Source organism: Podarcis pityusensis, assembly GCF_964106645.2.
Source record: "Podarcis pityusensis genome assembly, chromosome: 8".
NCBI classification, from domain to species: domain Eukaryota; kingdom Metazoa; phylum Chordata; class Lepidosauria; order Squamata; family Lacertidae; genus Podarcis; species Podarcis pityusensis.
In genome coordinates this window covers 34,428,204-34,452,327 of record NC_138033.1, presented here as the reverse complement: position 1 = coordinate 34,452,327, position 24,124 = coordinate 34,428,204, and the positions used below count along the sequence as shown (strand labels likewise).

General features: G+C 50.5%; 2 protein-coding genes across 4 annotated transcripts; both read left to right on the top strand.

Moving 5' to 3' along the window:
* Positions 1 to 834: 834 nt before the first annotated feature.
* On the top strand, positions 835 to 13,137 carry SF3A3 (splicing factor 3a subunit 3). Of its 2 annotated transcripts, XM_081018040.1 has the most exons (17): positions 837 to 1,011; positions 1,119 to 1,166; positions 6,029 to 6,081; positions 6,324 to 6,429; positions 7,652 to 7,724; positions 7,973 to 8,064; positions 8,468 to 8,550; positions 8,889 to 9,027; positions 9,217 to 9,285; positions 9,689 to 9,756; positions 10,282 to 10,389; positions 10,625 to 10,694; positions 10,794 to 10,958; positions 11,067 to 11,177; positions 11,506 to 11,596; positions 11,958 to 12,013; positions 12,880 to 13,137. In XM_081018040.1, exons 1-17 carry the CDS (start codon positions 916 to 918, stop codon positions 12,955 to 12,957), a joined length of 1,506 nt encoding a protein of 501 aa, XP_080874166.1. In that variant the 5' UTR covers positions 837 to 915; the 3' UTR covers positions 12,958 to 13,137. The 2 variants fall into 2 exon arrangements, with proteins under 2 accessions (XP_080874167.1, XP_080874166.1); XM_081018041.1 differs by lacking the exons at positions 11,506 to 11,596; positions 11,958 to 12,013; positions 12,880 to 13,137 and adding an exon at positions 11,254 to 11,296 and having other exon boundaries at positions 835 to 1,011; positions 11,067 to 11,215.
* A 2,354-nt stretch (positions 13,138 to 15,491) lies between these two features.
* On the top strand, positions 15,492 to 24,097 carry LOC308483321 (uncharacterized protein). 2 transcript variants are annotated; one of them, XM_081017070.1, is made up of 9 exons: positions 15,492 to 15,544; positions 19,266 to 19,337; positions 19,889 to 19,948; positions 20,204 to 20,271; positions 20,635 to 20,733; positions 21,207 to 21,372; positions 21,653 to 21,717; positions 22,231 to 22,326; positions 22,814 to 24,009. In XM_081017070.1, exons 2-9 carry the CDS (start codon positions 19,298 to 19,300, stop codon positions 23,063 to 23,065), a joined length of 846 nt encoding a protein of 281 aa, XP_080873196.1. In that variant the 5' UTR covers positions 15,492 to 15,544; positions 19,266 to 19,297; the 3' UTR covers positions 23,066 to 24,009. The 2 variants fall into 2 exon arrangements, with proteins under 2 accessions (XP_080873196.1, XP_080873195.1); XM_081017069.1 differs by lacking the exons at positions 15,492 to 15,544; positions 19,266 to 19,337 and having other exon boundaries at positions 19,668 to 20,271; positions 22,814 to 24,097.
* Positions 24,098 to 24,124: the final 27 nt, after the last annotated feature.

The window sequence follows — 24,124 nt, the reverse complement described above, 5'->3', positions numbered from 1 at the left end:
TATCTGACATTTACAAGTTATCAGGAAGAAAAGGCACTGCTACTGTGGCACAAAGTTGGAGGGCAACTTTGGGCGATCACGAGTTCTGTATGGCTCGCGCGCATCCCCGTCCTCCGCCAGGGGTTGCTACATCGATGGACAGGGCAGCTTCGCCCCACTGCTGGGGATGGGGAAAGTCATGGACCTCCCACTGAAGGCAATAGCCGAATCCAAGACGCTACTTCCCTCCGTGTTCCACCAAGCCCAGGACGGGGCACAGCTTGATTTGAGGCACACCCCATCCCCACCTCAGCCCACCTGCTGCAAGGGAAGGTCCTCCGGCAGGGTGGCCCTGAAAGGCTCCTGGCCCGTTGGGCGCCAGCAATCGCCACGCAGCAAGTAGGGGAGTGGGGTACCCCCACAAAGAGCGTCCTGTCTCATCACTTAATCAGGCGCCCCCAAAACACACACACACGTGTCTCCTTTATCACGTCTGGCCCAACGGGGGCTTCTTCCGGGGCCAGCAGGAGCCGAAACAGCCATCTCTTTAAAAATAAGCACAATGGGCGACTCTCTAACCCTAACCCCACGAGACATTCGCGTGTCGGAATGGTCACAAAACTGGGCACAATCCTCGTCCCTTCACCCCCCGGCTCTGCAAGGGTTAATGTCGCTCGCGGATGAAGGGGCGGTGCGACGGTTCATCCCCCACCCTCGCCAACCCCGAGCAGCCCCATCCGCCTCTGCACATCCCGCGCCGACCCCCATAGCTATAGCCATAGTGTTTCCGCCGGAACTCTCCTGCGTCGGGGAAGGAACTGCGAGGGACCGCTGGAAGAGTGGCTTCCGGTTTTGAGGGTTCGCCACTTCCGGTCCCGCCGAGCGGGACTCTAGTCGTAATACCGGCCTCCTCCTCCGCTGCCGCTGCTCACCGCCATGGAGACCATCCTGGAGCAGCAGCGCCGCTACCACGAGGAGCGCGAGCGGCTGATGGACGTCATGGTCAAGGAGATGCTCACGCGGAAGTCCACGGTGAGGAGGGGGAAGGGGAGGCTGGGGGCGCCGGCCCCGCATCGCCCCACATCCGCGACTGACCCGCACCCCCTCATCCCTCTTTGTCTCTCTCTCCCTCTAAGCAGCTTCGAGACCAGATCAACTCGGACCACCGCACGCGGGCCATGCAGGATGTGAGTAGGCCGGGCCTTGTCTTGTGGGGAGGGGGGCTTTACCTTACTGTTTATTCATATGCCGCCTTTCAACTAAGAAGGCTCCCAAGGCGGCTGCCCAGAACAAACGAGTATATACAAATGCAAGAAAGCAAGTCCAAAACAACGCAAATGCAAATGATAACATATCTGAAGGATTCCAGCAGGATTGAAAACTGAACATATCCACACTTTGCCAAAAAGGCAAAGAGCATTCCCTAAAACAAACCTTAAGAAGAGATAAGAATGCTTAAGTCATCATCTTTGCCTTATAAGGGTTCCAGGTGGGGCTGGGAGGGGACAAGGCAGGTGGGAAAGCTGGTGCCTCTTGATGGTCCCAGCAGACTCTCCCCTGTAGATTGGCATTTGGCATTGGTTACATTGGCATAGGTGGCACTAAGAAAGCTTGGAAAGCAAGTAGGAGGCATAATTCAGTGACACAAGATGCAGGAGCAGTAAGTGCCTCAAGACAACCAGAGAGGCAGAAGGGACAGCTGTGTCAGCATTGCCCTAGAGCCAGTGCACCAACTGGACTCTTGCACCTCAACCCCGACTGGGCTAGGCGAGCTGGGTAGCACCGCCAGAGACCTCCTTCTCACAGGAAACGGTCACAGTGCTGTGGACTCACAGCTCAGAGCTGAGAGCACCGGATTCACTGTCTCAATAATACAGTCGTTGCGCAGCAGAGTTTTGCAGAGTCTTGCAGAGTATAAACCACTCGGAGAGCAGCTCTGTAAAATATCTTCCTTTTATTCTATAACTACAACTATGATACAAATTGACATACAGAGCTGAATATTCTAAGCATAAATCAATGCTACACTGAGAGTCTGCAGCTGCTCTTAGCAGCAATCTTATCTCTAGGATCTCTAACACTCTCACTCTCTCCGATATACTGACTGACTGACTCTCTCTCACACACACACTGATATGTTGCTGGGCAGAATAAGTAGATGGGCAGGACACGCCTCCTCCTCTCTGGAGAGTCAGCAGAGACCATCAGGAGATGATCAGGAGATTCTTGGGTATGGGAGGGGTGAAATCTCCTCATCCTCCCCCATTTCATCCGACCATTTCAAGAATCTTTAACATAACTGCAATTTGCACATACACTCCAAAAGTTGTTCTCTGCTTACAACCTTGGTTAACATATCTGCAGGTATCTCTCTCCCGGCATATAAAACACTTTTACAATACCATTGAATAAGCAGCTTCTGGAAAAATCTTCACACACATTTCTTCCTTTCAAATACAAATTGACATTTCTAATTAGGCAGATTTGAACAAACCATTTTTCAGAACTCAAATACACGCTTTCCTTCAAATATCAGGTAAGGAAATAAATAAAGCGTTTTGTGCTACTACTCTCAGCACACTTCATGCTAGGTTTGAAAACCCCACCAGAGTTGCTCGTGACCGCAGTCTTTGCAAACTCTTCAGAAAACCTTTTCGGTGGTACACCCTTGGTTGTTCTCTCGGACCTGCGCAGAACTCTTTGATCCTCTTGTTCTGGTGCTTCCTCCTCTTTGGGAGAATGGGGAGCTAAAGTATATGAAGCTGCTAAGTCTGAGTCAGCGTCAGACTCACCTGAGGCTTTTGGGCTCTGATAATCTGTGCCATCATCTGGAACTACATTGGCATCAGGATTATCATCACCAACAACACTTGCCTCCCTCTTAACTTTCTTTGCCCCTTTAGCACCATCATCACAAATGGGATTGCACTGAAAAACGCCAACTCCGTCCCATTGTGGATTGTCATCAATACTCCTGGTGAGCCTTATGGTTTTCGTGTCTGTGATCAGAACACGATAAGACCCTTTCTCATATCCTAGGAAAACACCATGTTCTCCACGCTTGCTCAGTTTGTCACCCTGCGAGGTGTGCACCCAAACCTCCGAACCAAAAATTTTAAAATGCTTTACAAATGGCTTTCTTCCGTGAAGCATCTCATATGGGGTGCAATTTACACTAGACTGGTATCTCCTGTTATACACATGACAGAAAAACGAAAGAGCTTCAGCCCAAAAAGGATTGGGCAGCCCTGAATCATGTAACAGCGTTCTGATTCCTTGCTGCAGGGTCTGGTTTACTCTCTCACATAAACCATTCTGCCAGGGTGATCTGGGCGTGGCGGTCCTATGCTCAATGCCCTGTTCAGAAAGAAAACTTTCAAACTCTTCTGAACAAAACTCTCCACCCTCTCCAGCCTTTTTCTGCAGCATATAGACCCAAACATATTTCGAATAGGAGTCTATCAGAACCATGAAAAACCTTGAATTGCCTCTAGAGAGCGCTAGAGGCCCCACTAACTCTGCATGAATGACTTCATATGGTTTCTTGGCCTCTCTCCCAGACTCTGTACCTTTGGGAGCTTGCCTTGCCTTACTCTCTGCACAAGAAACACATTTCATGTGGTAGGGACATTCTTTCAACTTCATACCCTGAACCATATCAGGCATTTTTGCCACAGCCTGGAAATTCAGATGACCATAAACGCGATGGTAATAATGAATACATTGGTCATGCAACTTCTCATTCTTATCTACAGATAAATTGCAACACTCTTTCTCAGTTGCTTCTGCAGTGCCTGTACCTGAAACAAAAGGCAATTGGTACAATCCATTTACACATTTTGCATACAGAATGAGCTTGCCATCTCTAAGAATTTCACAGCGAGATTTAGCAAACACCACCTTAAACCCTTGACGATCAAGCTGGGAAACACTCAACAAATTGTCCTGAATATCAGGTGCATACAGGACATTCTTAATAGTTGCATTCAGGCTCTTTAAGAACACAGTTCCCTGAGCCACACTCGTGAGAACTGTCCCATCTGCTTGATGAATTTCTTTCTCTTGCTTCTCAAGCTGAACAAAGAGATTCTTATCTTTGGCCACGTGGTTTGAACAGCCAGAGTCGACCACGAAGAAACTCCGCCCACGTTGACTGGAACAGCGAGAGATCAAGGCCTTTGAAGTAGCAGGTGCTTGGGGATTTCTTCCTCCTCCCCCTCTGCCTCTGAAGTTTCCCTTCTTCTTTGAAGACTTCTTACACTGGAAACTCAAATGGCCTTGTGCTCCACACGAAAAGCACCGCTTCAATTTCAAAGGTTTAACAGCAGCAGTTTCACTTTCACTTTCCCCTGCTGAAGACTCAGGCACATTTTCAAGCACATTTTTAACAGCACAGTCCCGGCTTTCTCTAACAGCCTGTCTGCGATCCCACTCATTCAAGAGCACGCTAGACACATAATCTTCTGTTAGCCGGTCAGAAGGCATTGTGGAAATCTGGGCAGCCACTCCATCATAAGACTCATCTAGACTATTGATCATCAGCATTGCAAACACAGCCTCTGAAATAGCCAGGTCTCGCTGAACAAGGTCCTGTCTGAGACGCCCCAATTGAGACAGATGGCTAGGCAAATCACCACCCCTCTCCAACTGCAGCCCGCACAGCCTCCCAAAGAAAATCACACCGGAACCAGCACTCCGCCCCAGATGCACACCTCTCAACCCATGCCAAACAGCCTGTGCAGTCCCCCGACCCTCCAAGCTCCAGCAAGTGGTCCGAAACACTCAAAACAACTGTCCCTCGGGCTTTCACGTCCGCAGCATGCCACTCAGCCCAATCATCATCATCCTTATCTGGAGGGTCATCTTCTATCGTGTGAAATAGCTTTTCCCTCTGTAAAAGCGCTTTCATCTTTACTTGCCAAACTGCATAGGTTTCAGGCGTGAGGAGAGGAAAGGACAGAGCCATCTGGCCAGAATGTGCACAGGCCATGTCTGCTATTACTTAGAGCAAGACACTTCCCTCGTGCAACACAGATAAAGCCTTGACTCCTTCAGCCACTCTCTCTCCCACTCAGAGCGCAATTAACAGGCAAACAGGGATGCTATCTTCTTTCTTTGGCAGTCAGCAACATACCTCCATAAATCAAGCAACAGCAACAGCGGCAGCTTGAATACTCTGCTCCAAAACAGCTCTGCTTCTGGGCACCGCAAATCAGTCCAGCATGCAGCGTCCGTTCCACCGTCCGGCAATCAGCAACAGAAACCTCTGGCGACTGGGACGACTGGGATGACTGGAACAACGTCAGGTCAGATGACTGGAACAACGACTGGAACAACGACTGGGCCCATAACCGATGTCAGCATTGCCCTAGAGCCAGTGCACCAACTGGACTCTTGCACCTCAACCCCGACTGGGCTAGGCGAGCTGGGTAGCACCGCCAGAGACCTCCTTCTCACAGGAAACGGTCACAGTGCTGTGGACTCACAGCTCAGAGCTGAGAGCACCGGATTCACTGTCTCAATAATACAGTCGTTGCGCAGCAGAGTTTTGCAGAGTCTTGCAGAGTATAAACCACTCGGAGAGCAGCTCTGTAAAATATCTTCCTTTTATTCTATAACTACAACTATGATACAAATTGACATACAGAGCTGAATATTCTAAGCATAAATCAATGCTACACTGAGAGTCTGCAGCTGCTCTTAGCAGCAATCTTATCTCTAGGATCTCTAACACTCTCACTCTCTCCGATATACTGACTGACTGACTCTCTCTCACACACACACTGATATGTTGCTGGGCAGAATAAGTAGATGGGCAGGACACGCCTCCTCCTCTCTGGAGAGTCAGCAGAGACCATCAGGAGATGATCAGGAGATTCTTGGGTATGGGAGGGGTGAAAGCTCCTCAAGCTGATGGTGCAAGGTGGGCAGGGAGCTCTGCTGCCATTTTACCATGAAGCCCAGCCCCTTCAAACTTGGGGAGCCACCTCCTGCTGCCACCAGAGCTGTTATGGCTGACTCGTGGGCCCTGTCCCTCTTTTCCTTCCAGAGATACATGGAGGTGAGCGGCAACTTGAGAGACTTGTACGATGACAAAGACGGGTAAGAAGGGTCTTCCTCCCTGGCAGTTTCTTTGGGGAGGGGGCCGCAGACTTTGAGCCAGCAGGACCTGGTGGGGGCCTCCAGTTGAATGGGTACTGGAAGGGAGGGGGGGCACTTAAAATCCTGCTGTTGTCCTTGTTCCATGTGCAGCACCAGTCAGGTCAGAGCCCTTATTTCTTTCTCCTTCTGCAAGCAATCCTGCTAGCCAATCTGAAAAGGCTTCCTCCTCCTGTTTTCTATAGGTTGCGGAAGGAAGAACTCAGTGCCATTTCAGGGCCCAATGAGTTTGCTGAGTTCTACAATCGTTTGAAGCAGATTAAAGAGTTCCATCGGAAACACCCAAATGAGGTGAGGTTGTGTGTGTGTGTAATGAATGCTCAAGGAGTAGCACCACTGACTAGTTGCCCTACTAGGTCTGAAGACCCTGGGATGGTTGCTTCTGGTATTGTGAAAGTGACTTGACTGTCTGCTGTAGCCTATATTCTATATTTTCTAGTTTGAACTTTGCTTCTAGTATGGAAAGATGCATACAGGAAGCAATTTCCACTACCTCTTTTCATGCTGTCCTTTTATGCACCAAATACACACTGCTTTTCTTCCCAAAACCTTTTGGCAGTTGTTCAACTTCTCTCCTTGTCTGCCTCCCAAAATTTGGTAGTGCAGTGGTTCCCAAACTTTTTCATGCTAATTCCGCCTTGGTTCCATAAATTCACCTCCAGTGCCTCCTTGCCCTACAAAAAGCACTATTCAGAATAGTGGTTTGCACAACTCTCTAAAGAAGATAATAACACAATAAAATGCACAACAGTAACAATTAATTGCACGCTTATTCAAAATCCAATTAAAACTATTTATCTTAATTAATTCAACAAAATTGATGAACTTGATCCAGTAATACTTGCTTTTCAAAGTCTGATAGTTATTTAGCAAGATTATTAATTACCACATTTAGTAACTACTTTACTATTCAGTAAATTCTTAATGTGATGGACAGACTTGATAAAGTGAAATCCGTTTCCCAATGTCTGGTTTAAAGTCACTTTGCAGGAGCCTTAAATCTCCATGTTTTGTAAGAGTTGATTTCTTTGCTTGGAGAGAAGTTGGATGACTACACCAAAATCACATTCCACCAAATATGATGTTGGAAATGCAACAAGGAGCTTTTAAACCATTGTCAATAGTGCAGGATATCAAATCAGAAATTGCCTCAAAAGTGATAAGAGTAAAAGAAATAAGCAGTAAGAAGTGAAGAAAGTGTTTCATTCTAGGCTCTATCCTGGTCAATCATAAATAAGCGAAAAACATGCTTGTAGAAGCACATCTGCAGCAGCCCCTAAGTAACCCCACCCCACCCCAGGAGGTGATACCACCCACTTGGGGAACCACTGTTGTAATGTGTCTGTTCCCTTAGTCTTCTGTTGTCTCCCGCAAACTTATTTCTTTCCTTCATGTCTTGTCTAACTACTAGCATAAGGTCTAATGTATTTTGGATCAGGTATCACTGCATTTACTACCTGTTCATTATCTGGCCTGTTAATCCTAAACACCTGTAGTAATCTGTCCCTTGTAGATTTGTGTGCCGATGTCGGTGGAGTTTGAGGAGCTCTTGAAGGCCCGGGAGAATCCCAGTGAAGAGGCTCAGAGTAAGTTTTAAATCTAACCTATCTGGCATAACCCCTTGCTTGGCCTCCTATTCTGATGCCCATTACACTTTCCAGATAGTTGGAACAAATGGGCAGAGGACCTATTTCTGCAAGATTGCTATTTGCTTGTCTTCATCTGCACCTGTAGCCAAGCTAGAGGAAATGTTCTTTGGTTCTTGGCCTGGGGATTCAGTTCTCTTCCTCATTATGCCAGTTCTGAGTTGTCTGTCTCTATTTGTTTTCTGCAGACCTTGTGGAGTTCACTGATGAAGAAGGATATGGCCGCTACTTGGACCTGCATGACTGTTATCTCAAGTACATTAACCTCAAGTCCTCAGAGGTGAGATTTCCAACCAGGTTGTCTAGGATTTGGAAGCATCTCTTGTCCTCTGTTCTATACCCAAATGGCCCTGCCCACCAACAAGTATAGCATGCATTAGAGTGCAAACAGAAGGAAAAAGGAATGGAGAAGGAACAAGCAACAGGTGTTCAAGCACTAATTCTTAATAGCTACAGAAATATTTAATAACCAGGGAGACAGTTCTGGGAAGAGCAAAATGGAGGCAGGTGGTACTAGCTGAACCATTAGAGTTGGCCTTTCTGTCTCCCTCTTCCACCTAATGGAATGGAGCTAAGGGGGTGAGCAGCAGGAAGTAGGGATTATTCAGGAAACGATTCAGTGCCTGCATTGGGATCTTGCATGAAGTCACAGTTAATTATCTCTTTTTCCCTGTCCTCTGCAGAAATTGGATTATATCACATACCTGTCCACTTTTGACCAGCTTTTTGACATTCCTAAGGAGAGGAAAAATGCTGAATACAGGAGGTGAGAGCTCAGAACTTTTGGGCGGGGGGAGGAAGAAAACAGACATTAAACTCTTCCAAAGCCTCTAATGTATCTTTATCAGTCTGGGCTAATTTTTGTGTTCTGCTCCTAAAGTTATTAAAGCCATTCAAGTTGTTTTATGCCCCCCAAAATCCATTGTGACCAGATTTTCTCTGTCACCCACGTGGGCTTAGTAACAAGCCGAAAGAACCATAAACCTTGTTTGGCATCTTTCTGTGTAGGATCTCTGTTGGTGGGCTCCTCGCAGCGGGGTGAGGAGCATTGTTTGAGTATGAGGCCGTCACCTCTTCCCTTTCTTCCCTTGATGATTGCTACAGGTACCTGGAGATGCTCCTGGAATACCTGCAGGATTATACAGACCGAGTGAAGCCATTGCTGGACCAGAATGAGCTGTTTGGCAAAATTCAGGCAGAATTTGAGAAGAAGTGGGAGAACGGCACTTTCCCTGGTTGGCCGGTGAGCAGTGCCCAGGATGGGGTGGGAGCTGGAGGTTTGGCAAGATCATGGTCCCATGGAGCAGGTCTTTGCTGACAGGCTCCTTGAACCACCTTAGGAGCTCTAAGTATTTGGCCACCAAAGCTCTGGACTGTGTTTTGGGGGCGGGGGAGATCTTGAGCCACTAACCCTCTTGTTGTCTCTTGGCAGAAAGAGACCAGCAGCGCCCTCACCCATGCTGGGGCCCACCTGGACCTGTCAGCTTTTTCTTCCTGGGAGGTTTGTTTGCCTTTGTGAGCCTGTCTTGTTGGTGCTGGGAAGGGAGCAGGAGGGGAAGGGCTGCGGCTCAGAGGCAGAACACCTACTTTGCATGCAGAAGGTGCCAAGTTTGATCCCCAGTGACATCTCTGTTTAGGGCTGGGAAAGACTCTGCCTGAAACCCTGGGGAACCATTGCTGCTAGTCAGTGTAGACGATACTGAGCTAGATGGACTAGTGGTCTGCCTCTGTATAAGGCAGCTTCCGAGCTTTCCAGAACAGCTGCTGCTGCTGCCACCGCCTTTGCTGTCTCTGGTGTGCAGGGACTTTGGCTAAGTTCCTGCTACCCATTGCCCGGCAAGATGAGGGAAAGGAGATGGTTAACTTACATCCAAGTCATGTCAGCTCTGTGCATTCTCCCACAGGAATTGGCCTCCCTTGGACTGGACAGGCTGAAATCTGCACTGCTGGCTTTGGGTCTGAAATGTGGTGGGTAAGTAAAGGATTTGTTTGGAGCTGGCTGTGGGTTGTTGTTGCTGCTGCTGGACACTGTATGACACCCAGTGAAGCTGAATGCAGATAAAAGAAAATACTTCTTCATGCTGCACAGAGTTAAACTAAGGAACTTGCTCCCATATGAGGCAGTCATGGCCACCAACATAGGTGGCTTTAAAATAGGGTTAGACAAATTCACGGAGGAGAGGACTGTTGATGGCTACTAGCCCTGATGGCTATGCTATGTTTCCACAGTTGGAGGCAGTGATGCTTCTGAGTACCCTTTGCTGGAAACCACAGGAAAGGAGAGTGCTCTTGTACTCGATTCCTGCCTGTGGTCTTCATACTGGGGCATCTGGTTGACCACTGTGAGAAAAGGGTGTTGAACTTGATGGGCCACAGGCCGGATCCAGCAGGCTCATACGTTCTTACATGAGAGGTCTGGTTGTTTGGATGAGCTCTGGGTTTATCCGGATCTGGAGATACAAGCACATAATGCGTTTCTTCTCTTCCTCCTCTCCAGGACTCTAGAGGAACGTGCTCAGAGGCTGTTCAGCACCAAGGGCAAGTCTCTGGAGGCCCTTGACCCTTCTCTCTTTGCCAAGAACCCAAAGACAAAGGGGAGCAAGCGGTGAGGCACATGGCTGGGGTGAAGTTGAACATGTCCTGCTCAGATCACCTTCCTGCAGAGGGGCAGCTCCTTGCTTCCTTCCTGCTCTGTCAGTGGCTGGGTGGGAAAGATGCTGTCCTTGGCCTTAGCTTTGACTAGCAACCTGAGCTGTGCGACCCATGTGGTTCCTCTTGGCGCTGCAAGTGGGGTGGGGTGTGTGTATCCTTATCCCTTCATCAAGCTGTTTCCTTGACAGGGACACTGAGAGGAACAAGGACTTGGCTTTCCTGGAGGCTCAGATCTACGAGCATGTGGAGATTCTTGGGGTAAGCTCTCTCCCATCCTTCTCCCTAGCCATTGGGGTTCTGTTGTGGTTCAGTAGGCCTCCTACTGTACTCACTGGCTCTGTTTCCCACCCATTGTAGGAGCAGCGGCAGCTGACTCATGAAAATGTGCAGCGCAAGCAGGCACGGACCGGTGAGGAACGCGAGGAGGAGGAGGAGGAACAGATCAGCGAGAGTGAGAGTGAAGACGAAGAGAATGAAATCATCTACAACCCCAAGAACTTGCCCCTTGGGTGGGATGGCAAAGTAAGCCCGGCTCATTGTGGGGCTCGCAGCACACCCCAGGGGATGGGAGAAAGCAACTGCTTTGTGTGCTCACTCTCTCTTCCTCCCCCCCACCTCCTTGCCTTCCAGCCCATCCCTTATTGGCTGTATAAGCTCCACGGCCTGAACATCAACTACAATTGTGAGATCTGTGGGAACTACACCTACCGTGGGCCCAAAGCTTTCCAACGACACTTTGCGGTAGGACACTGGAAAGTGCCACAATATTTGTTTGGGGAGTGTGTGTGTTTGATTGGGCCTCGGAACAAATTATCAGCTTGCATGAGGTTCAGGGCTCTTGCTAGGCAGCAGCCCTTGAATCTTAACACTTGCAGAGCCCCCTTGTGCAGTGGAGGGGGGGACCCTTCCCAACTGGCTGCTTTTTAGCTTAGCTTTCTATTCAAGACCCAGGTTGTGTGGCAGTTCTGCATGGAGGGCAGTGGCATAAGCCAGCATCTTCTTTGCCCCCGCCCCCGGAGCACTTTAGCTCCGTCATGGCCAAGCCTTGATGCTCCTCTGTGTTCCATAGGAATGGCGCCACGCCCATGGAATGAGATGCCTGGGCATCCCCAACACAGCTCACTTTGCCAACGTCACGCAGATTGAAGATGCTGTTTCATGTAAGTAGCCATAAGTTGCCTTCCTGGCCCTGAGCTTGCCTGTGGCTGCCATTGTGGGGGGTGGGGGCCATCCTGTCAGAGTGATGGGCCTGCTCTGTCAGCTGCTGGCTTGTGTGATTTATTTACCTCTTTGCTGATGTGCCAGGATCAGCAGAGTGACTGGGTGGGTGGAGCTTCTCAGAGGGGCAACTTGTGGTGTGGCAGGAGCCTGATCCTTTACCCCTGGTTGGGCAGGGGTGCGGGGCTTCTGGTGCTTCCCCAAGCAGAGTAGCAGCTATCCTTCCACCTGGGTATCTTGGGTTGTGACTGGAAGCTAGCAGTTGACAGTCGCCTCTGACATTTTGTGCATATGTGTTTACAGTGTGGGCAAAGCTGAAGCAACAGAAGGCTTCGGAGAGGTGGCAGCCGGACACAGAAGTAAGCTGGGTTGGGACATCCCTTGCAGTTGTCTGTTGGGAATGGGACTGGGAGGACCAGGCCGGGGGTTAGTGGTGTGTGCTTTGGTCCCCATGCCAAATTCTACCAAGGTCCCCAATGTTTAGCAAAGGGATTGCAAAGGCTGGTGCTGGCTAGCAAAGCCCACTGAAGTCAAGGGGGATAAGAACTATTGGTTGTTACTAGTCATGTGACCAGGGGAGCCTGCCCTGAAATGTCCCAGGGTGGAGCGGAGCTCCTCCCATGTCCAGATTGGCTGTTTCCGCCATAACTGTCCACCCTATTTCCCCTCCTACACAAGTATCTATTGTGTGTTCCTACCCCACTCCCAGCATGTAGTTAACTGGCTGGGGGGTTTCATTGGTCTAAACATGTTTCTGTGCATTGGTTTCTCCCTGGGCTACTGATTCCTTCCTTTTGTGCTTGGGTGAGGGTGTTTCGGCCGCATAAGCAATAGCACTCAGGGCTGAATGTCAGAAACAGGGCATGACAGCTCAGTGGAGCCTCCATATTCAGTTGCAGCATAGAGGGGTGCTGGAATGCTCTCTGTTGTTCTCCTGCTTTGCTTCAGGGCTTCCCAGAAGCATCTGATTGGCCAAAGGAGGCTGGACAAGATTGGCTCCTCAGAGAGTCTCAGCAGAGGCAGCGCATCCCATTTTGCCGCTTGAGGCCGATGCCGCTCCACTTCTCCCCCAGTGGCAGGGTGCCTGCAGAGGCTTCTGTCACCTGTGGCAGCAGCTTCTGGGTTTCAGTGATTTGCTGTCTCCATGGTAGGGGAGACCTTCACCTTAGGGCCCTGGTACTGCTCTCCTGGTTTTCCCCACACTTGGGCTTCTCTGTCAACCTAGGAGGAATACGAGGATTCCAGTGGGAACGTGGTCAACAAGAAGACCTACGAAGATCTGAAGCGCCAAGGCCTGCTGTGATCAGAGGAGACGTTGGCCCGACACACCCCACCCCAGACCTCCCCTGTTGCGTGTGTGCCTGTTCTTCCCTCCTCCATGGGAACGGGTGCTTCAAGGACACTTACAGCTCACAGGGTGATGATTCCTGTAACAATTTTTTCATAAAAAATAAACCTTAGTTTTAAAGGCAGAAGGAATGGGCACCTGGTGTGGTCTGCAGCTTTATTTGATAGACACGTTCAGGCTTCCTCCCAGCTTCTTTCACACATAATGCAGCCTTGTTCACTAAAAGTGGGACACAAGGCACAGATTCAGTCCCTCACTGAGAACTAAGCCAGAGCTGAACTTTCCCTTCCCAAAATACTCCCTCAGAAGCTGGTAGACTCATTAATTGGATATATTTAAAAAGAGATTGGATGGCCATCTGCCAGGGATTATTTAGCTGCGATTCCTGCATTGCGGGGTTTGAACTCAAGCCTTTGGGGTCCCTTCCAACTCCACTGCTCTATGATTTTAGGGTTGTTCCTTTGTCCCTCCTTGTAGTTCACTAGGCTTGTTTCTGTTTCAGTTGAGCGGGGAGGAAAAGAAGAAAGTGCCTTTGTTTGCAGCTACTCAAGGCCTGGCTGTGACAGGCAATTGTGTTCACTAGGTTTCCCCAAACCCACCCGCTACTTCAGCAGCTGCTGGTAAATATCCTGCTACTGCTTCCAGCTCCTGGGTCCTAATGCCTCCATGCACCTTTCCCTCTGAGCAGAACACTTGTCTTAAGGGCCATTTGCTTTGGAAAACAGCTATTGTGGCTTTGAGGCAGGGAGTTGCTGGGTGGAAAGGACAGGCATGCCCTTGCAGGCCTCATGCATATGCGACAAGGGGGTTGCAATCTAGTTGGAAAAGGAGGTAAAACCATCCAAGGTGGCTGCAGTGGTGGTGGCGGTGGAGGCTGCTCTGGCAAGCCACAAGGGAATACCATAACATGACCCACCACATGTAACATCTGTATCTTCTGTCTCTGTTTGGGGAAGGACCACACCTCAATGCTAGAGCATCTCCCTTGCAAGCAGATGATCCCAGGTTCAGTTTCCTGCAGCATCTTCTGGTTGTGTTGGAAGAGACTCCCACCTGAAATCCTGGAGAGCTGCTGCCAGTCAGTGCAGACAGTACTGAGCTAGATGGACTAATGGTCTTGATTCAGTATAAGGCAGCTTTCTGTGTTTCTCTTCTCCCTGGGTTTAGTTCCTCTTTTTCTTGTTATTTCTGTGCTGCTACCCAAGGACCCCAGAGACCTGCTGGGAACAGAGAGCGTGGCTAATTACCCTAATTGGGATGGATTTGTTGCTGTAATTGCCTGAGGAAGGCGAGGCCCTGATGGGCACCTGGGGGTGGCTGCAGCCTGATTGGAAGTGGGAGGAGGGCGGTTTGGCTGAGCTGTGTTCTTGGGTGCCCTGGTTGGGGGAGATTTGGGGTGTTCTGGCATGGGGGGGGCCTAAGTTTAGAACCTATTCCATCTCACTTGAGGAACAACCCTAGACTTGTAATGGAACAGCAGCATTTATATACAGTCACACAGACTCCGTTTCTTGATAAACTGTATTGGCAGCATTTAGACACACACCCAGACTCTCTTCTTTGAGAAACTCCCTCTCGGTCCTCCCCAAAGTGGCCATTGCACTTTGTCTGGCAAGGTTTTTGTTTCTGCCAAGTTTCTGCAATGCATCGCCCAGGTGAGGAGGTCTCTAGGAAAGGGTGGGGTGTAGGTTTTGCCTCCTCCTAGCTGCGGCTTTTAGCAAGGCAGCTGCTCCATCCTCAAAGCTGGCAGTCTCTCCCCGCTTCCATCCCAAAGACGCCTTCCCTGGCCATTTGTCTCAGAACAATCTAAAATCCTCCTGTTGACTCTTCCAAGCTTAGCCAACTCTAAAGACTGATTTTTTTAAAAAAAGAAAGGGTAGTCCCCTCTCCCCAGGGGTAGTATGAGGGGGGTGGTCCCAAATACCCCAAGTCTCCTGCCCCTTCACTCCACCCCATTTCTGCATTGCTGGTGAGACCCCCCACCCCCACCACCTTAATTTATCTCTGTTCACCTACACCAGTCTATGCCAATCAGTATTGTGGACCTGCCCCCCAAGTAGTGCCCCTCTCCACAGCAGCCTAACCTTTTATCCCATTGCAAGATGTTTCATAGGTGGAGAGGTACTTCCAGCTGTTGAGCGGCACATGCAGGTCTTTCTGATACCAGAGGTCTGTCTGAAAAGCTTGAATTGTTAGAATCCTTATTGTAAACAGCATACAGTCTTTGTTGGGAAGGCTGGAACTCCTTTCCCCATCTTTTATGAGGATTATCTTAAGTGCTCTGATGCCTTTACTCAAAGACTCCCTGAAGCCAGCCTTGGTGATTGTGCATCATCCTGCCATGTGTTCTGGGCCCCATGTGGGGAGAGCAGCCCTCGGTTGCCCAGAGCATCATGGAAGCAAACCCCTCCTTTCTCCCACCACTCCACTCTACCTGCTGGTTGGTGCCATCTCTGCCTGGGCGGGGAGGAGGGCTCCCCAAGGGGCACCTCTTCTGCCAGCACAAGAGGAAGACATTGCTCAGACAGGCTTCTAGGGCGAGGTAAGTGAGCGCAGCTGGTGGGTTCCTTTGGGGGACTAGCTAAGGAAGGCGGGGGGGGTGCATGTTTGAGAGTGTGTATGTATGAGAAACCTGCCTGCTACAGAGGGGACTGGTCCTCTAAATGTATTGAGTTGGGCTTCTGAGTGAGACAATCCATCCCTGGATGAAGCAGAGTTGGCTCCTCAACCTGCATCCTTAACGTACGATGGGATCCTGAGCGAGCAGCGATCAGGTGGGGTGGAGGCCCTCTGAAAGAAAAGACATTCCCCAAACCGTACCAAGCTCCAGCTCCTTAGCTGGAAGGATGGTCTGTGGATTGTACATTTTTCTGGATTAGAACTCACATGCTTTGGTTCCTGAGGACTCCCTTGAATTTGAAGCGCTTCCTTGGGGTTCTAAGAGGGTTGAAACCAAGCAAAGGAACACAGAGCATTGTGGTGTGAGCTTTGGTGTTCAGTTCCTTTCTGGCAAACCTCTATTTTGGGAAAGTGAATGGGCTGCACTTCATCATCCAAACTCTGGTATCTTTCTCAGATATGCAATGCCTTTAGGGAAGAGCCCAGGCCCCACTTTTTCAACTAATGGCTCAGCTGTGTCCCCCAAGCTTCCAAAGTGGTGTCAAGAGTGGTGGGGATGACCCAGGGCTGAGCTGACAAGGTTTTTTGCTGACTGTTGGGTGTGGGTTGGCTGGCCGGAGGTGCTGGTAGGATATAGGCTTCTGTTCTTGAGGGTTTCTGTCCTTGATGCCTGTCTACAGCTTTCCCATTTTTCCTCTGGGGCTCAACCAAACACAGGGTTGCTGGGACAACAGCACATGTCATTAGCGAGGAGCCCTGGGCCTCTGGGCGTGTCATTTTCCAGTCTCCATGGCAGCCACTGCTTGGGGACTGCAGGGGTTCCTGGAACTCAGCCCACAGCCTTCTTAGGTCTTTGTACTTGTTGCTGCAAGTGCTCTTACCCCTTTGACCGCTTCACCAGCAGCTGCTTTAATGGCCTTAACGAAGCACCACAAGAGATCAAGGCCTTGGAGGGTTATCAGGCTAAAGGCTAAGCAGATTTGACCAGGGAATGAGACACAGAGCAGCCAAATGCTCAGTGCGAGAGCCGTTGTTGCTGGTGGGAACAGATAATAGAATCACAGAATTGTAGAGTTGGAAGGGACCTCAAGGGTCATCTCATCCAACCTCCTGCAATGCGGGAATGTAGGAATCTTCTGCAGGATGTTGACTGGTGGTCATTCTTCTTGGTGGCACAAGTCAAGGTCCCACAGTGGACCAGTGAAGCTTCAGATGGTATGGACTCCTTGAATTTATCCTGCGCAAACCTGCCAATATGCCCGGCGCAGATAATGGGGGTGCCCTAGAGATGAGGCAGGGGCAACTTCTGGTTACAGGAATGTGCTCGCTGGAGGAGGCTTGCCCATGGCTGACTGGTGTGTTTTCTGCACCAGTCAGAGACTTTCTCATTCTGCTTTTGACTTGCTAACTCTGCTTGTTAGATTTTTCTATGCTCCTGCATTAAGCAAGTATTCTGTCCTGCTGGTCCCCCCCCCCATTTTTCTTGGGGTTTACTTGTTAAATCCTTTGTATTTTGTTGCTAAGCCCCCTGGGAATAGTCACGCTATGTGTCTTCGAAACAAAATAAGTATTGAATAGAGACATAAAATGATTACCCTTTAATGAAAGTCTTACCAATAAACATTACTCCGTTTAGGGTAGTTTATAAAGCTGATGAAGATATATTAACTGTTTTAATGACTTGCTTTAATTACGAAGACATTGCAAGATTTCCCAAAGAGGAGGTTGGGGGGTGTCTTCCAACACTGCGGGAAAAGGCTATACCAGCAACGACCCATAATGGCACTTCCTGTCCTCTTAGAATCTGGAATAAGCTTCACATGGAATAAGATGCATGAGGCTAATTGTAGGAGAATCATAGAACTATATAATTGTAGAGTTGGAAGGACCTCAAGGGTCACCTAATCCAACCCCCAGCAATAGATAAAGTGATCCAGAGCTGCAGCTGCTCACCCCCTCCCCATCCATCAGTTCACATTCAAAAGCAGACAGACTTTCCCTAAGACTTGCTCAGTGTTAGGTTTTGCTGAGTGTCTGAGCAAAAGAAGCTTGGCAGTTACTAAAAATGCACCTCAATGTGCACAACTTGATGCTCCAAATTGGCACTCACTTTCTTTTGTCAAGGAAGTTCCTTAGGTTGAGGTAACTGTGCCTTTTCCTTTAAAACATAGCAAAACTACATAAGAGCCTGCTGGATTAGGCCACTGGCCCATTTAGTCCAGCAGTTTTCCTTTTATGACGAGAGATTGTCATCTCTCGTCACCACTATCTGTCTTAGTTTATTAGACTTGCCGCAAAGGTTAGTTCAGGCACCGGGAACTGCCCTACACTATCTGCCGTGAAGAGAGCTACAAATAATTCACTCAGCTTCTCTGCAGCTCCTATGACTCCTGCGGTGTATCCCCCCACTGTCAACTCTCATCTTGTTCCCGCTTCGTCTCTAGCACACTGCCAACTAAACATTCACCATGTCACTCTGACTACCAGAAAGTGACACTCCACCCGTCTCTACACTGGCTCCCTGTCTGCTCCAAATCCAGGATGCACCCCCCTGCAGAGCCTGGCATGGCCTTATCCCTTTGCTGCTCTCATAGCTAAAGGCCTCTCTGCCTGTGACCTTTCCACAGCCTTCAGCCATCCCAAGGTCTCCTCCCTCCAGCAGCTCCTCTTGCATGCCTGGAGCTGCCTCCCAGGATGCCTGCCTGCAAAACCCCATCCCTGGCTTTCTGCAATGAAGCCCAAGGCCATGCAGCCAAAACGGAGGCATATCCAGCTTGCTTGCTTGCTTGCTCTCCTCTTTGTGGTCATATTTAAGACTGGAAGCTCATCAAAGGAAGGTGCTGCCCTCCTGTAAAAGCATCAGGCACACAGATGACACCACACAGAAATAATGGGGAAGGGGGATGGTCTTCCATGCGGGTCTTCTCCTTTTGCTGGGTTTGTTTAGCACTTCATGGCTAAAAATTGGTAGCATCTGTTCCGGGAGGTGCTGCAGGGCTGGGATCTAGCAACAGCCTGAGGCAGTGAAGCTGTTGTGAGGGACGGGGAACAGCAGCCTGTCCATAATCACTCTCATAGAGAAAGACTCAGCTGACTTTCCCCAGAAAGGCCGGGGTAATGTCTTCTGTTCAGACTCCCTCCAGTGGATGTTACAGTACTTGGGGCAGCTCAAGTTCTGTCCTTGCAGACTGTGACCAGATCCAGATGCTCTGCACTGGGGTGAACCAGCTGGCTCCAACTATACTGGCCAGGTGGAGAAAATGGCTTGGCAGTCCAGAGCATCTCCTTCTGCCTTTTCTCCTTGAGTGAGCCACTTTTAAAGGGTCCACTGGCAACCGCCTTCCTGACTATTGTGGGCACAGCTGATGCCCTGATCAGATTCCTAGCCAGTGACTGCACAGCCTCATTACCTGGATGAGAAGACCAAAACAGAGGAATGTGCAAAGGGCCCCTGCTTCATTCGACCCATTGCTCCTAGAGAACTGAAATAGGTCCTGCCAAGACCCTGTATAGGATCCTTTCTACAGCTTTGTCTTGAGTTTAGGGGTTGCTTGCATTGCCTCCTTGTGCTTGGGGTGTGCGTGCTGAGAAATCTGAGAAACACATACATACTGTATGTTCCTTCCCTGTTGCCCACTCTGCAGGGTCCTACAGGATTAGATCCCCTTGGCTCGAGATGGCATGTCCCAACAACCACCGGATTCTCCCAGCCCAGGGTAAGAGGCTTCATTGTGGTGGAATTTCTGGCAGAGGTGACAGCCTGACATGTGACTCGCTCCTTGGCGAAGGTGATATTTGGAAGACACAGAGTGTCTCCTGAGCAAGTCAGAGGAACCGGGGTAGTATTGGGGAGTGGCTGTTTGTTGGATTTCTGCTTGCCCAACCATCTGGTAAAAGAACAAGAGCCCCACCATAAAGCACTGACGGAGGAAGAGGGGGCGGGGGGGAGTGCACCGCCCCCGGCACCACAATCCTGGTGGGGTGCCATCATGGCTGCCCCCCCCTGCTGGCTGCCCACCCCCGCAGGCAGTGTGCCATGCCCCCCGGACGTGTGCCAGCCATGCCCCTGCCTGCTCTCCACCCCCGGTGCCGGAGCATGAAGCTCCGCCACTGCCCTAAAGAACAGTGGTCTGCAGTGGGATCCATCAGTGACTTGATGGGACATTGTCTGATGGTCCCCTACAGTGAGCTGTGGGTGACAGAGGTGCTTTTTCTCTCTGCCTTTCAAGAAACAAACAAACATGGTCTTTCTTTTTTCCATCTGCAGGCATCTTTCTCCTCTGGGTTGTTCTGCACTTCAGCACTTGGAACTCTTGTATACTGGCAGGTGAGAGGGCTGGCTGGCTGGCTATGTGCTGGGAAGGGGAAGGTTTTGTGTAGGGCACAGCCCCTGGGGCACAGGCTGAGGAAGAGGCGGATCCTTGGAACTTCCTGCCACTTTCCTATATGCAGCTCCTGAAACATAAGCATGGCTTCAGTTGCAGTCAAGGCTTCTGCTCCACTCAGGAAACCATTAGCTGGAGCAGAGACTTCCTTGGCTTGCACACCAAGGGATTTACTAACCTCTTGCTTCCTCTTTCAGAGCCTGGGCCCATTTCAGGAGCACCCCTCGTCCCCAGCAGCTCAGCGAACAGCACAGGCATGATGAACGTAAGAAACTGACCCATCATGACGCTGCTGTATGTGGGGTGTGTGTGTTGGGCATTTCCCAGTTGGAGGTGATGGACTGGGAATGTGTGGGTGGGGGGCAGGCATGGAGTGTCTGCTCCTGGCTGGCTGCAGCCCTTTGGTGAGAAGGGACGTCCTGCAGATGGAAGTATTCATTGGGCAGGTTTGTATGTGAGAGAGATGAACCAGGAAATGATTCAATTGGGAGGCCCAAGTGGAGGTGGCAGGTTAGGTCCAGGTCGCAGGTGAGAGGTGCTACTAGGGCAGAGGATGCTTGGCCTGGGGAGGCCAGGGCAGCTGTCTAGTTTTCTTGCCATGAAGGCTTAGCTCCATCTCCCTCTGCAGCTCACATGCCAGAGCTTCCAGTGTTCCGGGGAGCGATGCTACCATGACGAAGCTCATGGGAACAACACAGAGACCTGCCACAACGCAACACACTGCGAGGTAGGGAGCCAAGAGGTGTTGCCTATTTGTGCGGGGTTGTTTTAAACAGTTTTAAAGTGTTATATGTCAATTTGTATTTTGTATTCGTATTTTTTGGGTTTTATAAAGTTGATTAATACTCTATAGCCTTTTAAAATGTGTTTGGGAGGTATTGTTCTGATGTTTTTGTTTTAACTATTGACTTGTGTTTTTACCTTGTATTTTTATCCTGTGAACCACCATAAGATCTTGAAGGGTGGTACAGTATATAAACCAATAATAATAATAAAATAAAGCCCCCCCCCCCCGAAGAGGCTGCAAAGGACTGTGGGTGGCCTTGGCCTCCATCCTGGACTGTGTCCTTACAAGTGGGGGGGGGGGTCAGCTAAGGTGGGGCTGTCGGGTCCAGCCACTCCTGCTTCTCTGCATGGATCATAATGCAGCGATGGTCAGTTGTCAGCCTTGCCCTGCTAACCCTTTGGTGGGTCTTGCAGCTCTTCCGCCTCAACACTACCAGCTACACAGCCCGGTGCAGCAGTGAGTGTGGGGGAATCAACGGCACCGACATGTGCATGCAGAATGGCACCATCAGAATGAACTTGTGTTCAATGGAGTGCTGTAGCTCCCCAAACTGCCTGCTCCTCAACGCTACAGCCTACGGTAAGCTCCCCCAATGGGAGGCCTCTTAGGATGCTCTGCTTGGCAGGATTCCTTCTCCCTGAGGAGGCTGAGCTGACCTATGGGGCATCTGGGCAGAGCTGCCTTCTCAGAGAGGCCTTTCTTGGCTCTGGGGACTCAGTCCCTGGAGCAGCTGAAGGGCAGGATTTCAGCCTGCAGCCAGCCTCTCTCCAACCTGCCAGTCTGGCATGACAGCTTCTCCCATCGGTCAAGAAGTCCTGGGGGCCTCAGCCAGCTCCTCCATCTCTCATGTCTGTTCTAGGTGACCTGCCGCCCACCACCACGCCGGCGCCCACCACTACCACCACCAAAGCACCCCCCAAAAATGTAGGTGTCACTTCATGTTCTGGCAGGGATGGCTTGTTTGCTGGCGGGGCAAGTGGGCAGGTGGCATCCTCAGAGTGGGTGGGTGGATGAGTGGGAAATGGGATCCTGGTTCTTTTCCTATGTCCTCCCTCCTGCCCAACACCAGGGGTGCACACACACACACCCCACACACATTGGATCAATCATTTAATTGATGAACTGTTGAGCAGAGGGGGAGATCCCTGGGGGCAGGAAAGAAGTTGGGCCCACCTCCTCCCAGAAAAGTCTGGGCTTTTTTGTGGGGTTTGTCTGCCTTGCCCGCCTCTCCTTCCTTCCTGACAGCCATAGATGGCTCTGGGCCATCCAGTCCAACCTGCAGAGATGTGTGACTGTCTGAACCCAACTTGACAAATGCATGCGTCCTTCTGAACAGTCCTGATTTGTCTGGGGATTTGGCTGAATCCAGTGCACAGCCCTGGTGTCCACAATTCAATGGCCTGCCTCTCTTTCCTCCCTCGCTCCCTCCCTCTGTAGGGGAAAGTGTGCTCAAGCTTCACCTGCCACGGAGAAGGATGCTACAAGGGACAGAAGCACGCAGCTGGCTGCATTGTGGGCTTTGATTTTTGCGAGGTAACGTTCCTGAAATGATAACACTCCCCTCCAAACGCCCAAGCCCTTGTTCTGCCCTCTGAATGGAGCCCTGTTGCTGCAGTGCCTCAGAATGCAGCTTGAGCCTTGTAAGCTCCTTACAAACCAGCAGGAGCTGCGTGCCTCAAGAGAGCAGCAGGTGCCACAAGGCAAACTGGAAAGGGCTGGGCAGGGGCCAAATGCACACCCTGATGGCTGTCGTGAGGATTCTGAAATGAGAATAGTAAGCTAAATGGGTGGTGGAGCATCCAATGGAAGTCTGCTTTTTAGGACGAGAGATCTGAAGTCTGAGGAAGAAAGGGGGAGGCCCGCCAAATCCCCATCGGCAGCCCCGAGTGCCAGCTGCCCTCTGCAGGCACCCTGCTTGATACTGGGCCCCCACACAGCACCAACGCCTGAAACAGCAGCCAGCTGGTTCCTGTGTCTGCTACTTGTGTGGGCCAACACGTGCTCCTTTCTCTCCTTCCAGATGAAGAAAACCGGCCCCCACTTTGTGGCTGGATGCAGCAAAGTCTGCAAAACGGCTGGCCCGCCCTGCTCCGCGGGGTCCAAGGTGCCCTGCTACCAGGAGTGCTGCCCGGCGATGCCCAAGACCAGCTGCCTGAAACTGGATGGCAAAGTGCACTTCAATGGGGCCAAGCAGGTGGCAGCCCTCACCCCCCTGCTCCAGCTGCTGGTGTGTGCAGCCGTCCTCAGCCTGAACTATGCTCTCCTGTTCTAGGCCGGGCACAACTGAAGCTGAGCTGGCCTGTTCGGGTCCTTAGGTGGTGGCAAAAAAGCAACTCTCCCTTCTCTCTCTCTCTCTCTCTCTCTCTCTCTCTCTATGCCTTGGGGAATCCACTTGCTTTGGGCCTTTCTCACGAGGCATCCAACAAATGCCTTCCTCCCTTTCCTCCTCTTTCTTCCAGGGCCAAGTGATTTATGAACCTTTGGGCTGTGTGAGCTTGCGATGAAGGGTGATATATAAATCAAATAAATAATAATAATAATAATTTAGCTCAGACCTACATAATCGAGAGTCACTTTCCTTCCCTCTGCCCTGGTCTGAAAGATGGCAGGAGATCTGAGCTGGAGCCAGCAGGTCACAAGCCTGATCCTGTGGGCAAGTGACAGAAGCGACAGGAATTCTCTTTTGGATTAAATAGGGGAGGGTGTCCTATCTATCCAGGAGCAGCTATTTAACTGTTTTGAGACCGTTTCAGGTTTGCAGAAAGCTGAAGGTTGCCTTCTGTTATTTGACAGAGTCCCAAGGGCTGTACAGAAAGCCTCTAATCAGGGTAGGGAGGGGAAGGAAAGGGGGAGAGTCCCCCCACCTTCTTCTTTAAACTAGCTTGACCCTGCTCTAGCTGGCTCTGTGAACCCCCTTCTGGCTCTGCAGGGGTGATGGGCCAAGGGAGAAGGGGGGGGAGTTTGCTTATCCCACCTAAAGGTCCTTGCTGCCATGGCTGATCTTAGCTGCTGCCTTAAATGAGGGACCCACTTTCTCGCTGGGCTGCCTGTCGTTCTCCACCCACCGCCCCACTCCTAGTATCAGAAATGTTTCTCTTGCCTAAAAATTGCAAATAAATCTATTTAACTAGATGAGCAGTGTGTGTGTGTTTAAAGTCCATGTCTCTGCCCTGGGCCTGCACCGTGTCTCCTCCACAGAGGCAGAAAAACCACCCAAGGTTTTTGCAATCACTGCAACAGGTACCGGTAGCTGCCAAGATCAGCGGCTGATCAATGAGGTCTGGCCCTGGGCGCCTCCTTGCTTTTCGGAGGTCGCCTGCCCTCCTGGGCG

What these genes read in the sequence shown, in the direction of transcription:
- LOC308483321 (XM_081017069.1), top strand. Translation starts at nt 20,068, where the DNA reads ATGCAGCTCCTGAAACATAAGCATGGCTTCAGTTGCAGTCAAGGCTTC. An exon ending in ACAGCACAGGCATGATGAAC is followed by an intron (nt 20,272 to 20,634) that starts GTAAGAAACTGA and finishes CTCCCTCTGCAG; the next exon opens with CTCACATGCCAGAGCTTCCA. An exon ending in ACAACGCAACACACTGCGAG is followed by an intron (nt 20,734 to 21,206) that starts GTAGGGAGCCAA and finishes TGGGTCTTGCAG; the next exon opens with CTCTTCCGCCTCAACACTAC.
- SF3A3 (XM_081018040.1), top strand. Translation starts at nt 916, where the DNA reads ATGGAGACCATCCTGGAGCAGCAGCGCCGCTACCACGAGGAGCGCGAG. An exon ending in AAAAATGCTGAATACAGGAG is followed by an intron (nt 8,551 to 8,888) that starts GTGAGAGCTCAG and finishes TGATTGCTACAG; the next exon opens with GTACCTGGAGATGCTCCTGG. An exon ending in CAGCTTTTTCTTCCTGGGAG is followed by an intron (nt 9,286 to 9,688) that starts GTTTGTTTGCCT and finishes ATTCTCCCACAG; the next exon opens with GAATTGGCCTCCCTTGGACT.